Source organism: Oenanthe melanoleuca, chromosome 1A (genome assembly GCF_029582105.1).
Source record: "Oenanthe melanoleuca isolate GR-GAL-2019-014 chromosome 1A, OMel1.0, whole genome shotgun sequence".
Taxonomy (NCBI): Eukaryota; Metazoa; Chordata; class Aves; order Passeriformes; family Muscicapidae; genus Oenanthe; species Oenanthe melanoleuca.
The window spans coordinates 2,330,383-2,343,571 of NC_079334.1; the positions used below are offsets into that span (position 1 = coordinate 2,330,383).

Consider the following 13,189-nt stretch of genomic DNA (forward strand, 5'->3'; position numbering starts at 1 on the left):
TTGTATGATGTCACCCCACCATATATGGCGGGGCAGGTGTCGCGTCACTGCCACTGTAAAAACTGAGCCACTTGACAGAAACACTGCGGTGCGTGGAACCTGCAGCGGACAGAGGTTAAACACGGGGACCAACTCGCCTGTAAGGCCCTGAAGTAGCTTTGTGTAGCCGTGTACGGGAGAAACAGAAAGATGCGAGAAAGAGCATTCTTTATGGCACAGTTTAAGCCAACTTCATGATCTATAACAGTATTGGTTTGTTCTAATTGGCAACTTCCATTTCCATTCTGCAGGAATATTTGGTGGAAAAGATAAAACCATTTCTTTACAAATCAGTGTCAAATGCAGTATTCGTCATATTCATGCTTCTTCCTGATTTATTTCCATTTCAATTTTTTCTGTGCTTTTTTTTTTTGCTTGAAAAAATTATTATAAAACTACGTGTGCAACTTTGCTGTGTTTTCATAATGCCGTTATAATGCTGGAAATCAGCGTGTACTTTGGGTCTGGAGAACGCTTTACTCTTACTTCAGGCACCATCTAAATAATATTAAAACCAAATTTTAATAAAGAAGAAATAATACATAATAGTAAATGAGAATTATGTATATTATAACAAAATAAATATTACTAAGTAAAATAGCAAATACAGTTGCAGTTATACGTAGACTCTGTTTCTTTTCCGTGTGCCCCCTGCCCTGTGGGAGGGTTCGGTTTGGGGCTCTGACTCACTCAGCCTCACATGATCTAGAGGTCAGGGCCGCGGAGACTGAACTGCCAAGAGTCCAGCCCCGTTTTCCTCCGAACCCACGAGTAAAACGGGACAGGTGGGCAGGAGCGCACCCGGGCTTATCCCGGTGACCGAGTCCCCGTGAGCACCGGGAGCCCCACACGGGCGGTGACGTCACGCGGGCGGAGCCCCCGCCGGCCCCGCCCCTCTCCCCGGCGCGAGCCGTGACGCGCGGCACGCGCGGCGCCCCGCGCTCCCGCCCCCGCCCCCTCCATCATGGCGGCGGCGGCGGCGAATTAGGGCAGAGCCCGCGCCCCGGCCGAGCGCGCGAGCGCGCGCGCGCCCGCCCACCGCCCCCGGCGGGAGCGACCCGGGAGCTGCGGCCGCTGCTCCGGCTCCGGCTCCTCCCCGCGGCGCCCGCAGGTGAGGAACGGCCGTGCGAGCGGGGCGGGCCGGCTGCTTATTTCTTTATTTATTTACCGACCTGTCTGCATTTACTTATTAATTTAAGGGCGGGGGGGAAGCGGGTACTGGCGGCGGCCGCGCGCGCGCTCCCGCGCCCGAGGGGCGGGCTGGGGAGGGGGGGCGCGAACCGGGAGCGCGCGGCGCGGCGGGGGCAGGCGCGCCCTCTGGCGGACCCCGCTCCACCCGGGACACCCCGGGACACACCCGGGACACCCGGACCCGCCTGGCCGGCCTCCGCCGGCGGCCCAGAGCCGGCGGCTCCCCCGCTGCAGGGCCCGCGGCAGCGCGCAGGCTGCGAGTCCCGCACGGCCCCGCCGGTGACTCATCCCGGCGCCGTGCCCGCCCGCCCGGGTATAAATATCTCATTCATCGCCGTAGTAACTGCGGGGCTCACGCTGCGCTCCCGCCGGCGGCTCTGGCGCTGCTGAAACTTGGAAAGGCTTTTTTCGGATGCTTAAACCCAAATAGGCACGTTGAGACAGAAAGTGAATGGGAGCTTGTTAATAAAAGCAGTGTTTTGTCATAATTTAGTGTTGTGGTGAGATGGTTTGAAGCTGCGAAGGACTGAGGACATTTGTAGCGGATAACGCGCGCAGCTTTTGTTTATCTTCCTAGAAGAGCAGTCACACCGTTTGCCTGGAATGCTCACTGAATTGCGTTTCTGTCAAAGGTCAGCTACAGCTGCTGTCCAGATAAAGAACAATTATGTTTTCCAGTATTTCTATCCCTTAAGTGCCACCAGAGGATCAGAAGTGGCTGCAGTATTGATTCATTTCCAGTAGGAACTGACATGTTCGAACTGAGTAGTTCTCGGTTTATTATAAACAATCTCTTAGTCATACCCTCATACACAGTTGGAAAAGTACTCCGGAGGATTTATCTCCCCAGTTGATCACAACTGGGTGCTGCGGATAGCCCTGCCTGTTATGGGAGGTGTTCTCAGAGACAAACTGCTGCAAGGTTAAACGAGTCCACGCATGCAGGTCTCACCCGAAATCCGCACTCAAACCTCCTGCTAAGGCTGCAGCGCCCGCACGTTTTCCATCCTGTTGGTGCGGGTGCGGCTGTGCGGACCTGCGGCTCCTTGCAATGGGCGGGTTTGGTGCGGAGCCCGGTGTGAGCGGGGCCGTGGGCGCGGCCGAGCCGGCAGGGGCTGCCCGTGGCCCGGGTCGGTGTCGGGAGAGGCCCCGGGCCGCGAGCAGCCGGTGCCGGCGGCCCCGGAGCGATCGGAGCGATCCGTGCCCTCGGCCCGGGCCGAGCAGCGGCAGCAGCTGAACCGGCACCGGGCAGGGCGATGGGCTCCGGGGCTCCGGGGCTCCGGGGCTCCGGGTGAGCTGCTGAGCCTGCTCCGGTGGGGAGGGCACCCAGCTCTGCGGGACTCCGCCCGGAGTGCAGGCTGAGCGCTGTGCCGCTGCTGTTCGGAAGCAGCGCTGCTGTTTCTGGAACCCCGGGGCCGTTGCCTGCTGCTCCGTGCCCAAAGCAGCCGCTGCCGTGGGCAGGGGCAGCGCTGCTGCGCTTTGGGCTCTGGACCGTGCACGGTGAGCGCGTCCTGAGCGCAGGAGGGTTTCGCAGATGGGGCTGAAACCCAGCCCGGCCTCGTGGCTGGGGATTATATTCGCTGGATTCATTGGCAGGCTGCTGCTGCCCATTATCCAATTTATAACTCTGCCCTGGATTAGGACGTGACAGATGGGGAAATGTCACTCCTGCTGCAACTCCTGCTCTCAGGTCGCTTGAGCAGCTCAGCCCACATGAGACAAGTGACAGCAGGGCCGGAGGAGGGACAAGCTGAGTAAGCTTCAACAGGTACAGCCTTCTATCCCCCAAGGGTGGGAAAGGTGATTTTTTTTTTTTTTTTTGTAGCGAATAATTGGTAATAATGTTGATCTGTGTAGCTTTTAAAGGACGGTGTTCCTGCAGAGAACCTGTTAAACCAGAAGCAGCCCTCTTACCCTGGCTTTGAGGCTTAGGGAGTCTGTGTAACACCTTATTTCCTCTGCTCCTTTGCATCTCCTGCACAAACTTGTTTAAGAAAACACTTTCTGGACTCTCTTCATTTTGCTCCTTTAGCAGAGAGCTCTCTTTCCTCTGATCTGGTCTCTCAAGCTGTGTGTCCTTTTTCAGTCCCCCTCATTGCTGAAAAATGGCCTTTTCTGAGATATTTACAGTATCTGAGTCAATATTTCTGTGTTCCTTTTTGTAAACAAAACCAGTCATTGGCAATCCAAAACGAGTCATTCAGTCACTGTGCTGTGAGTTTCTCTCAAAGGAAGACCAGTGATTCTGAAGTGCACTTCCACTCCTTGTATTCTTTTATGTGAATTTGAAGATCTTTCCCATTCAAGTTTTTAAATCTCTCTTCTCATTTCAGTATAAAACTATTTCTTAAAATATATCCACAAGGTAATTTTGGGGTTTTTTTTATCATTCTTTCCCCAGGGAAACAGTAGCCACTATTTAAATAAGTAGTGGTCTGATTCTCTCTCTCTGTTTTTTTTCTCCCCTCCTCCCCTCAGAAGTGCTGAGCCAAGCACACTGTAATTTTTGTCAATTAGGCCTCCCTGTTGCACTGTGCTGCTTTGCATATCATGCTTGTTTTGATCAACTTTTTAATTTAATTTTCTGCATTGATTTGGAATTATATTGTGAAGAATAATCTCTGTTCTATATCCAGACTTGTTCTTTGGTCCACATCACAGTTTCTGGATGTCTCTGGACATCTGTCAGGCTGATTTTTCCAGGAGAGATCAGTTCAGGTTGTCTGGAAGGGCTCCCATTCACTGTGTAGGCATTATGAGAAGCATTTTGATTTCAGGGCTGTGGATCTCTACTGAACAAACCACAACTGAACCATGCTGGGGAGCTTTTGCTCTCCTGTGAATGGCACCTTTCACACCTGGTGATGTCAATGTGTGATGTGGTGGTTGCCTGAAGAGCAGTTCTATTGTTAAAGGATCCTAAAGTCTTCACAGCAGTTATTTTTTTTCCAGATCCTCTTGCTCTGTGAAAATCTCAGTTATGGAAGAGGCTCAAGGGTGACTGTACTGAGCTAAAGCTGTGCTTCTTTGCTGTGATTTTTTAGGTTTCTGAAGCAGGATATGTTGCCCATGGGGCACTTGGGGGATGGAAGAGGCAGCACAGATGAAGTGTTGACTCCAAGTTTATTGTTTCCTTTGCATATAATTCACTACTTTGGTTCAAGCTGTAGCAAAGACCCAACTGACCCTTCCTGGTAAAGGCTTTTAGGCATTTTCAAATACATGGAGCAAGAGGCAGGGCTGCCATAGCATAGTCTTCCTGAGAGAGCCCTTTTCTCTTTTCAGAACTGAATGGGTTTCAGAAACTGGAGTTTCTAAAGAGAATAGTCAGCCAATTTTACACCAGTTCTTTTCCTTTTGCAGCTTTTAGTTTGGTGGTGAATTTTTCTTTGCCAAGCTATCTACTCCCACAGCAACCATGCCACAGCACAGTTCAAGATCTGTTTATCCACAGTAACCAGTGGACAACTGCTGTTAATCTGAATTCCTTCTCAGGGAGGAGGGATTAGAAGTTAGCCCAGACATTTTGAATAGCTACACAGGCAAGTGCTTTTCTTTTGCCTTCTTGGTTTATTATTTTTAATCTTGAGGCTTCATTTGCAGTTTGTTCTTTGCTTTTGGAACCTGAGATTGTTTCTTTTAGTCCTGAGGCATTTCCAGTGCAATTCATAACTCTCTTGAGATGGTCCAGTTTCTCTTCCCTGTATATAGCATTTTGCTCATTCCAGCTGCTTTAAACTTTAAAAATGATAAATTTTTTTTATTATAAATGCAGCTGCAGCCTCTAAATTATTTGGCTCTTTCAGTGCCTGTTCAGTAGCTGTTCTCTAGCACAAACTTTCTTGTGTGCCTTTCATTTAGACATCCATTCTGGTGGCCAGGAATGGGCCACTGCTTGTTTGGGAATGGCTCTTTGAAGTCCTAGAGAACTTAACTTGAAGGGTTTGTTAGAAACCCCTGGATAGTATTATTTATCCATCAGGTTGACAGCATGTTGGAAGTAGTTATCCAGACTTTGCCAAACAAAAAGAGCTAAAACATGTCGATTAATAGCAAACATCCTTTTCATCTGTTGCATGGCTTTTTCCCCACTTCCATGTTGTTGTTTGAGATTTTACTTTTTACCATGTTTTTAATTTCTGTCTACCTTAGTTTTTCCTGCAGGTCTTATTTGGATATTTGAAAAAAACAACAAAACAATTACAGTGAAACAGGGAGGAGTTCTTTGGCCAGGTGTTGCTGTTAGGTGTGGATTTCTGGTTTTACTTAATAATGTCTGGGTGAGAAATCCAAGACAAACAATCATCTGTTCTTCCAATCCCTACAATGAATGTGGAATTTACTCTGTTGACCATATGTTTTCCATTGCTGTTGGCACAGTAAAATTAATTTGAGGCAATTGTGGTCACTCTTTCTGCATTACAATTTTTGAGTAGCAAATCTGAGAAAGCAGAGAAAATATTCATGGGAGGCTTTGGGAAAGAAGGACTCCTCGGAATTTCTCTTTTTACCACATCTGTGGTTAAGGAAGTGTTCAGAACCTGTCAGAAGGTGAACAGGTGTATTTTTGTGTGTGGTTGAGACGGGAGGTGTTGGGGATTGTTGTTTTGCTTCCCTGGAGTGTGAGCATGGCAGGCAGGAGTGAGCAGTGCCACTGCTGGCAGCAGCCAGGAGCTGCACCGGGCTCAGCCACCTTTACTCTGCATGCTTCTCGTTAAAATAATGCATGGGATATCGGGGCAGAAACCTGGATATTGCTTCAGGATTGTTACATAATTGCTCGTGGGTTCGTGACCTGCTGCAGCCTTACAAACAGCAAACAAAACTCTTGGCTCTTCCCGGCAGCCTCCCAGAGCGGCGCGTCCCCGCCAGCGCAGCCTCCCCGATGGCGGCCGCCGCCGCCGTGCCCGTCGGATTCCACTGCGAGACCAAGTACGTGGTGCTCAGCTACGTGGGCCTTCTGGCACAGGAGAAGCCACAGCAGCATCCTCCTGCTCCAGCTCCAGGTAACAGCTGCACCCTCATCTCTGCTGCTGGCGTGTGCAGCTGTGTCTGCAGGGGGTTCTTCGGCCGTTCCTGCGGGATGCAGAGTGTGAGACAGAGCTCTTGGTTTGGTCTGCGAAAAATGAATCCATTTCACTGGAAAGATGAGAGATGCTGATGGAAACAAAGCTGTGTGTATGTAGATCACTGTTTTAATTTGAGCTGTGCCAGGGCTGACTGGTGTTTGGGAAGCAAGTCACTGGTTTTGATTGCTGAATTGAGGCTAGGGGGGATGGATGTGCATTTCCTTTGTTGAGCCATCATGAGAATTTCAGCCCGTGCTTGCTGTTTTTTTGGGCCACAAGTGGAAGTAAGCAGAGGTGAGGTGGTGTTTACTGGCATAAACTGAGTGGTGTCTTGAGCAATCTCCTGTGCTAAATAGTTTTGCCCTATTACATTGAGGCTCCTGTTGTTGTCAGTCAGTGCTGGAGCAGAAATGTGGTCTGTGCTACTTCTGTTTATTTATTTATTTATGAGAAGCCAAGGACTGCATGGAGTCAGATGTTTCTTCCAAGACAGGTTTGTGGATAAAAGGGGTTAAATAAATAAATAGAAGGCAGAATAAAAGAAGTTTGGTAGATTGTGGTTCACATAAGCTTAGGGGGTAAAACTGTTCTTTATTTTGTGGTGGCAAGCACTTAAGCAATGTTGTTTGTCAGGATTGCCTGGGTGGCTTGTCACTTCTTAATGACGTTTTAGTGTCTACTAGTTCTGTGATTCAGAACATATTCTGATGAAAGGAGGATGAAAAAGCCCAAAACCAAACACAGACAGTCTTCAGAATCTTTTTTTTTCTCTTTGAACCATCATTTAAGAATGTATATGCTGTCATTTACTGAACTTAACTGTCATGAAGTTAGAAATTCCTAAAAAGAAAAGATTACATCGAAGTTATGAAAACTGCTTTTCAGTTTGGCACTTAAGCTGTTTATATTATATATAATTCATTATATTAATGTTAGTATATTTAATTCATAAAATTAACCTTAGTATATTTAAGGTATGTTTGCTACTTCCACTTTGACTGCATTTGTGGTTCATGAAAGGAGAGGCACCTTACTGTTTGATAAAAACCTTTGTTTCATAACAACCTTTGTTGAAAAATGTGCTAATTTAAGCAATAACATCTCATTGTATTGAGTGCATATAAAGGTTCAATGTGTGAGAGTCTGCTCTGTTCTACAAATAGAAGATTCAGGAAGGAAAATGTTAGTCTTAAAGCTTTTTAAAAACTATTTGGCTGTAGTTACATTTGAAGTATTTGCAAATTGAGGTGAAACCTTTCCATTTCAGAATCAGTTGATTCTCATTACTGAAACCTCTAAGCTTCTAGTCTGAATTACAGAGGTGTATTTAAACTTTCTAGAGAGGAAGCTGCAAATGCTTAAATGACAATTTTGTAGTCACTTAAGAGGACTTCACTTCTCAGATTTTGTTTAGATGTGTTAGCTTGTGTGACAGCAATCTGTAGTTGGATTTGCTACTAAAATACTGTGAAGCATTCATCCTTTATGACTTCTAAAAAGGAAATCTTCCTACATTTTTGCCACCTCATTCCCCAAACCAGACAGTTTCCACAATGTCTCCTCTCCTGGTCATGTTTCACTTTAATTAGGTCTCTCTTTCAGTGTTTTTGCTGCTTTCGGATCAAAGCTTCTGGATTAAACAATTTTGCTTTACTTTTAATTTGCCAACTTGTTTCTCACTCTGTTTTGTAATGCTTTGAATTAACTTCAGGCTGTATTGAACTAAGCAAACACTTTATCTTTTATTTTTCTGCTTCAGGATTTGTTTCATTCTTTCCTAACTCACTTTTGCTGGTGGTGGTTTTCTGCTTTGCATGCTTCTGAGAGGTTTATTTTGTCTGCTAGCTACATTTAAAAGTCCTTTCTCCTACTTTTTCTCACCTTGCTTGTAATTAAGCAGTGTTTGAGCTGCTCTCCCTAATGTGTGTGGTTATATCAGAGTGCTGTGTGCATCTCCGTTGGCTGTTAAGCAGTTAATATACCCAGTGTGTATCTCCTTGTTGTTTGGCATGTAGCTGATGCCTGATTGCTGTAATCTGCAATCCCCTAGGAGGGGAGCACAGCCCATAATGGATATTTCCTGCCCTGCCTAATGCACTGCTGGGAGGTTTAGCTGGGTGTTATGGTCCTGTGCATGAGCTGGGAAACCTGATTGGAGCAAGAGAGAAAGTAAAGCTGGGAAATGGACATGTCTGGAATCCTGGAATGAGGAGGAGACTTGTGGGTTTGGTGACAGGCACAGCAGGGGTAACAGCAGCACAGCTTTGCTTCCTGCTTGGCATTGTGTGTTCCAAGCACCATCACCAGCTGTTGATACAACACTTTGAGTGATCCCAGTTCCTTCCATTGTGGATTTCTGTAGCACTTCAAAATGCTGGTCAGGAGTCCTTCTGCTCTATGGCTGAACACCATTGATTTGTGAATTGAGAGGATTGCAATTAAAAAAACCTGTCCTTAATCCTTTTTTGCTTTGATTTGGTTATTGTGCAGACACTTTCCATGGGAAGTACTGAAGCAGCAGTTTTGCCTCTTGCCTGTTTCCAGTTGCAGAACATTTCCTGTATTTTGTGTTTCATTCGTATGAGGCCTTGACTCTGGTTTGCAGCACTTTCCCTTCATTTATTTTTCTCAAATCCAAATAAGACTGTACTTCTGGTCTGTTTTCTGAACCATACTCATTGTAGTGGGAGTATCCAGGAAGACAAGTTGTAGCTTGCCCTGATGGAGTTAAATTAACTTACTTGTCTGTGTGAGTGGGAGAGTAAGGGACTCCTCTAGAGGGCAGTTCAGTGCAGGATCCGAGTTCCAGCCACCTTGTGTCACCTGCTGGAGGATCTTCTGCCTTTCCATTGCATGTGCACAGAACATGGCAGGTGAGGAAGAAAGATGCACTGAGTGTTGTTAGGATTTCTGTATTTCCCCTGAGTTTCCTTGTACAGCAGTCTCCCAGATTTCAGTGAAGTTTCATCACTCCAGTTAAACTAGAGAGGGTATCTGATGGGTCAAAAACACCCAACCAAAAAAGTGATCCTTCCCAACAGGAGTGGTATTATTTTATCTCTATCCACTAGAACTGGTAGGAGAGATTGAATGCTTTTGTTTGTTCCCTGTCCTTCCCTCCTACCATCATCTGCCTCTGTTTTCCTGCATTTTGTACTATTATTTTTTCTGGTATACGTCTTTCTGTTTCAAAAACTGAGATAAGAATAAAATTTTAAGATCAGTTGATCTTAAAGTTTCCAGTTAAAACTTCTCATTGTTTTTGTAGGCCTAATGTGCTTTGCAAGACTGATGGTTTTTGGAGGGTTTTTATTCAGTGAATGGAAAATTCAGAGAAATTATGTAGAAAATTTCATTGGTGTGTTTCCTTTTGAGTCTCTTGGTTGGTCTTGGTTTTGTTGCAAGAAGAATGGTTTCAATCACTTCAGGCTTCAAGCAAATAAGGTTCTCTAAATCAACACCTGATGAGCATTTGGAAATTTTTATTTTGCTCTCTTCTTTTCAGAACAGGGACTGAAGAGAGAGCTATCCACAGTATTCTAGACTCTTGAAGGAATTACAGTTTTACTGGACAAGCCAATCTTTTAACATTATAGCTCTATAGTGTTCTGTAAAGGATTTCAGTGTCTCCAGAGGTAAATCCAGCAAATTTAACTGGCCAGTGCTTTGAGAGATTTTTCCTCTTAGTTTTGCCAGAATAGTGATTCTACATAACAGTCACTGCAGTTTCTTTAAAGCAAAATCCATTAGCAGTAAATTCTGTTACTTTTGGTAGGTGTTCAGGTAGGTGAACAAATCAGATAAATTGATAAAACACATAGAGTAGCATCACCTGTGTAAGTCAGTGTGGTTTGAGGCAACAGATGAGTACATGTATTTAAAATGTGTGGAAGCTCTCAGCTGTCTGTTCATTAGATTGTGGAGAGATGCTTTGTATTTTTTCAGAACTCTTGTCATACCTAAAAGTACTGGTTCAGACACAGAAAATAATTATTAAGTATTGGGAAACATCTTTACACTTTTCCCCCTGAAGTCACTCTCTTTACAGAAGCTTCTACTCTGCTCCAGTTGTTAGTATTGCTAACTGTTCAAGCTAGTCAAAGTACTTTGGTTTTGTGATTCAATGTATTTGTATTTTGTTTCTTTGTATTTTATCAAGGAGTGACTTTTAATGTATTTCTCCTTTTTAATCTACTCCTCCTTTGCTTGACACCATCCCATGCTTGTGGCTAGGACAAACACTGTGAAGAAAGGTGGTTTTTCTGTGTTTTCCTTGAGGTGAAGAGTGAAAAATCTTAAATAATCCCTTTGTTTACAGAGCATCTGAAAGATTTATAGTCAGTGCCACTGCTGCATGGTGACAGTTTAGTCAAGAAGTGTGCAAGTTTTTGACAGTTTTACAGTTTCCCTGAGGAGCATGCTACCCACAGTACTTTAATCCAGTTATCATGGAGAATGTCCTTTTGACCATTTGTCATCTTTTTGGAATTACCATATGAAGTGCTGTATGCAGTTAGTGGTTGAGCCATTTTCCTGGATTCCAACACATGGTACCTGCTGTTGGCTTGTAGGAAATGGAGTTTTTCAGATTGTTTTAACTTAGATGATGAACTTACCTATTAGAGGCCTTCTCTTAGGGAAAACAGACCTGGTTGGGCTGTAAAAATTCACACTGTGGGTCAGAGCAGTCCAGTTCATGGTGATAAGGGAGCTATTCCTGAACTGAGGCAAGGAAAAGGAGCTTTTTGGGGTGTCAATTCCCACTTGATTAAGCCTCCTCTCTGCCTACAAAAAGAAAGGAAAAAAAATAGAGTATTAGATGGCATTATCTTGTCTCTTTTTAATATTTTAGACTTTTTCAGTTTCTTTTAAGTTGAGCCTTCTTATGTTTTACAAAGATCTTCTTTTAAACATTTCTGAAGTCAAGGGCTCCATCTATGTGTGGCAGTCCCTGGTCTGGAGTTTGCTGGTGTAATGGATGTACTTTTCATTAAAGGAAACAGATAAATACATTTGTAAAGAGATTTTGTATATCTTTGTCACTTCTCAGTGCTTACAGTAATTTTAGAGTCTTACTTAATGTTTCAAAAAGTCTGAGATGTTAAAGAAGTATTACGGTCATGCTGAAAGTAAATATTTAATTCAACTGTGCAGAAGTTAATATAGAGACCTAGGAGAACTCGAAAATGAAGATACTACTAAATTAAAATTACAGGCATGAAAGAAAAAAAACAGGAGCAATCTGTGACATCAGGAGATTTCTAATCATCCTTCATTCCCTTGAACTAAAAGGGAATCTTTTCAGTCTCACCTTCTAGTTGCTGTTGTCCCTTGTTGCTGGAGTTTTGGCTCAAGCACTGTTAAAATGAGATGTGCAGACTCTGTAGCTCTGATGAATGGCTTCCCATCCCTCCTCCTCCTGGGATCAAACCTGGCAGACTGGTTACTCCTGTATTGTTGCTGAGCTTCTGGAGTTTTACTGAAGTATTACATTTATTTATGAGTCTGATGCTCCCTGATGCTGCAGTGCTTGATGGACTTTCAGAACACATTTTCCTCTACTTTTTAGGTTACTTCCAAATATCTGAAACCCAAATTCTTAACAGGAGCATTATTGTGCATAATATGTGTTTTCCATAAATAGAGAGTAGAATGCACTAACTTGGTTGTGTAAGAACACAGAACAGAGGTTGTTGTGCCTCTGGGCTAGGAAGAGGCTGTGCAGAGTTGATTTACCAAAAGCCCAGAAGAGGCAAACCCATTTCTTGAGCACAGGAAAACATTCAGTGCTCATGGCTCTTACAGACATCATTTCTGGTGTGACCATTTGCATCTTTGATAATGAAAATATATTCTCACCTAAAATAAGCTGGCTTTACTGTTTTCTTCTACCTGTTTGTGACTTGGACGTTGGCTAATTGAGAAAAAGATACCCCTCACTTAGGACCTTGGCTGTGGATGTTCTCCAGTGCAGTGTTTGTTGGTAGCCGTGTACATCCAGGAGATGCAGAAAGCTGAAATCCATTCTTTATTAGGGGAGTAAACAGTGCAAAGTCACTGCTCTAGGAGGGGTAGGGTTTTGATGTTCTGGCATGACTGAACAGTCAGGTGCTCTCAGAATTAGCAGCTGCTGCAAAGTTGTGGGTGTTACGAGATGGAAACCATTGACTGCAGTGCTGATTATCTAAACAGCTCTTTTGTTTAGATGGCTAACTAGCAGCAGTGGAATTTCTCTTCCTTCCATTTTCTGGGTGACTTCTTATCAAGTATGACAGCTTGTCATGGGTGATCATCGTCACATTAGTCCTGTGAGAATGGGTCTGTCCCTCTGTCCCTTTCCTACACAGGGAAAGCACAGGTTCACTCAGGGGTTGGCATTTGCACACACTTGTTGCACTTGACTCCAGAGCAGTGGTTCAGTTCTCCAAAGAGGCAACTGACAGGGACTGACAGGGCATTAACCAAAAGGAGGAACAGTTTGCTCCTCTCTGGAATTTATTACCCAGAGTGGCAAAGAGACACTACTTGGAAAGGGATTTAAGAAGCTAAGTTATTCTGAACATGTGTGGTTAAGTCAAATGGAATTTAACTGGTTATCATTGTTCTTTTAGACTGGTCACAGAAATATATGAAAATAGTTTATACTGACTTAAGCATACATTGGTTCAGAGGGATTCTTGTGCTGAGTTTTTAAGCATTAACACACATTCAGTGGGTTGATACTGTGGATTTTTTTACATATTTTTCAATTGTAGGAGACCTTAAAAGCTTATTGTCTAGTGTTTTTTTTAAATACAGAAAAGGCACAGTGTACTTCACTACACTTTTGTATGTGTTAAATGCTTTTACACACCCTTTTATGAAATTTAGTGATTATGTGTGTCCATTGT

At 44.4% G+C, this 13,189-nt stretch overlaps 1 protein-coding gene across 1 annotated transcript in view; it reads left to right on the forward strand.

The window, feature by feature from the left end:
* The first annotated feature begins 934 nt into the window (after positions 1 to 934).
* BCL2L13 (BCL2 like 13) overlaps positions 935 to 13,189 on the forward strand; it is a 37,335-nt gene continuing 25,080 nt past the window's right edge. Inside the window, exons 1-2 of the mRNA XM_056509174.1 lie at positions 935 to 1,150; positions 6,076 to 6,236. Of these exons, the coding sequence (XP_056365149.1) occupies positions 6,116 to 6,236 (121 nt within the window). The 5' untranslated portion in view covers positions 935 to 1,150; positions 6,076 to 6,115. The remainder of the gene's footprint in view (positions 1,151 to 6,075; positions 6,237 to 13,189) is intronic.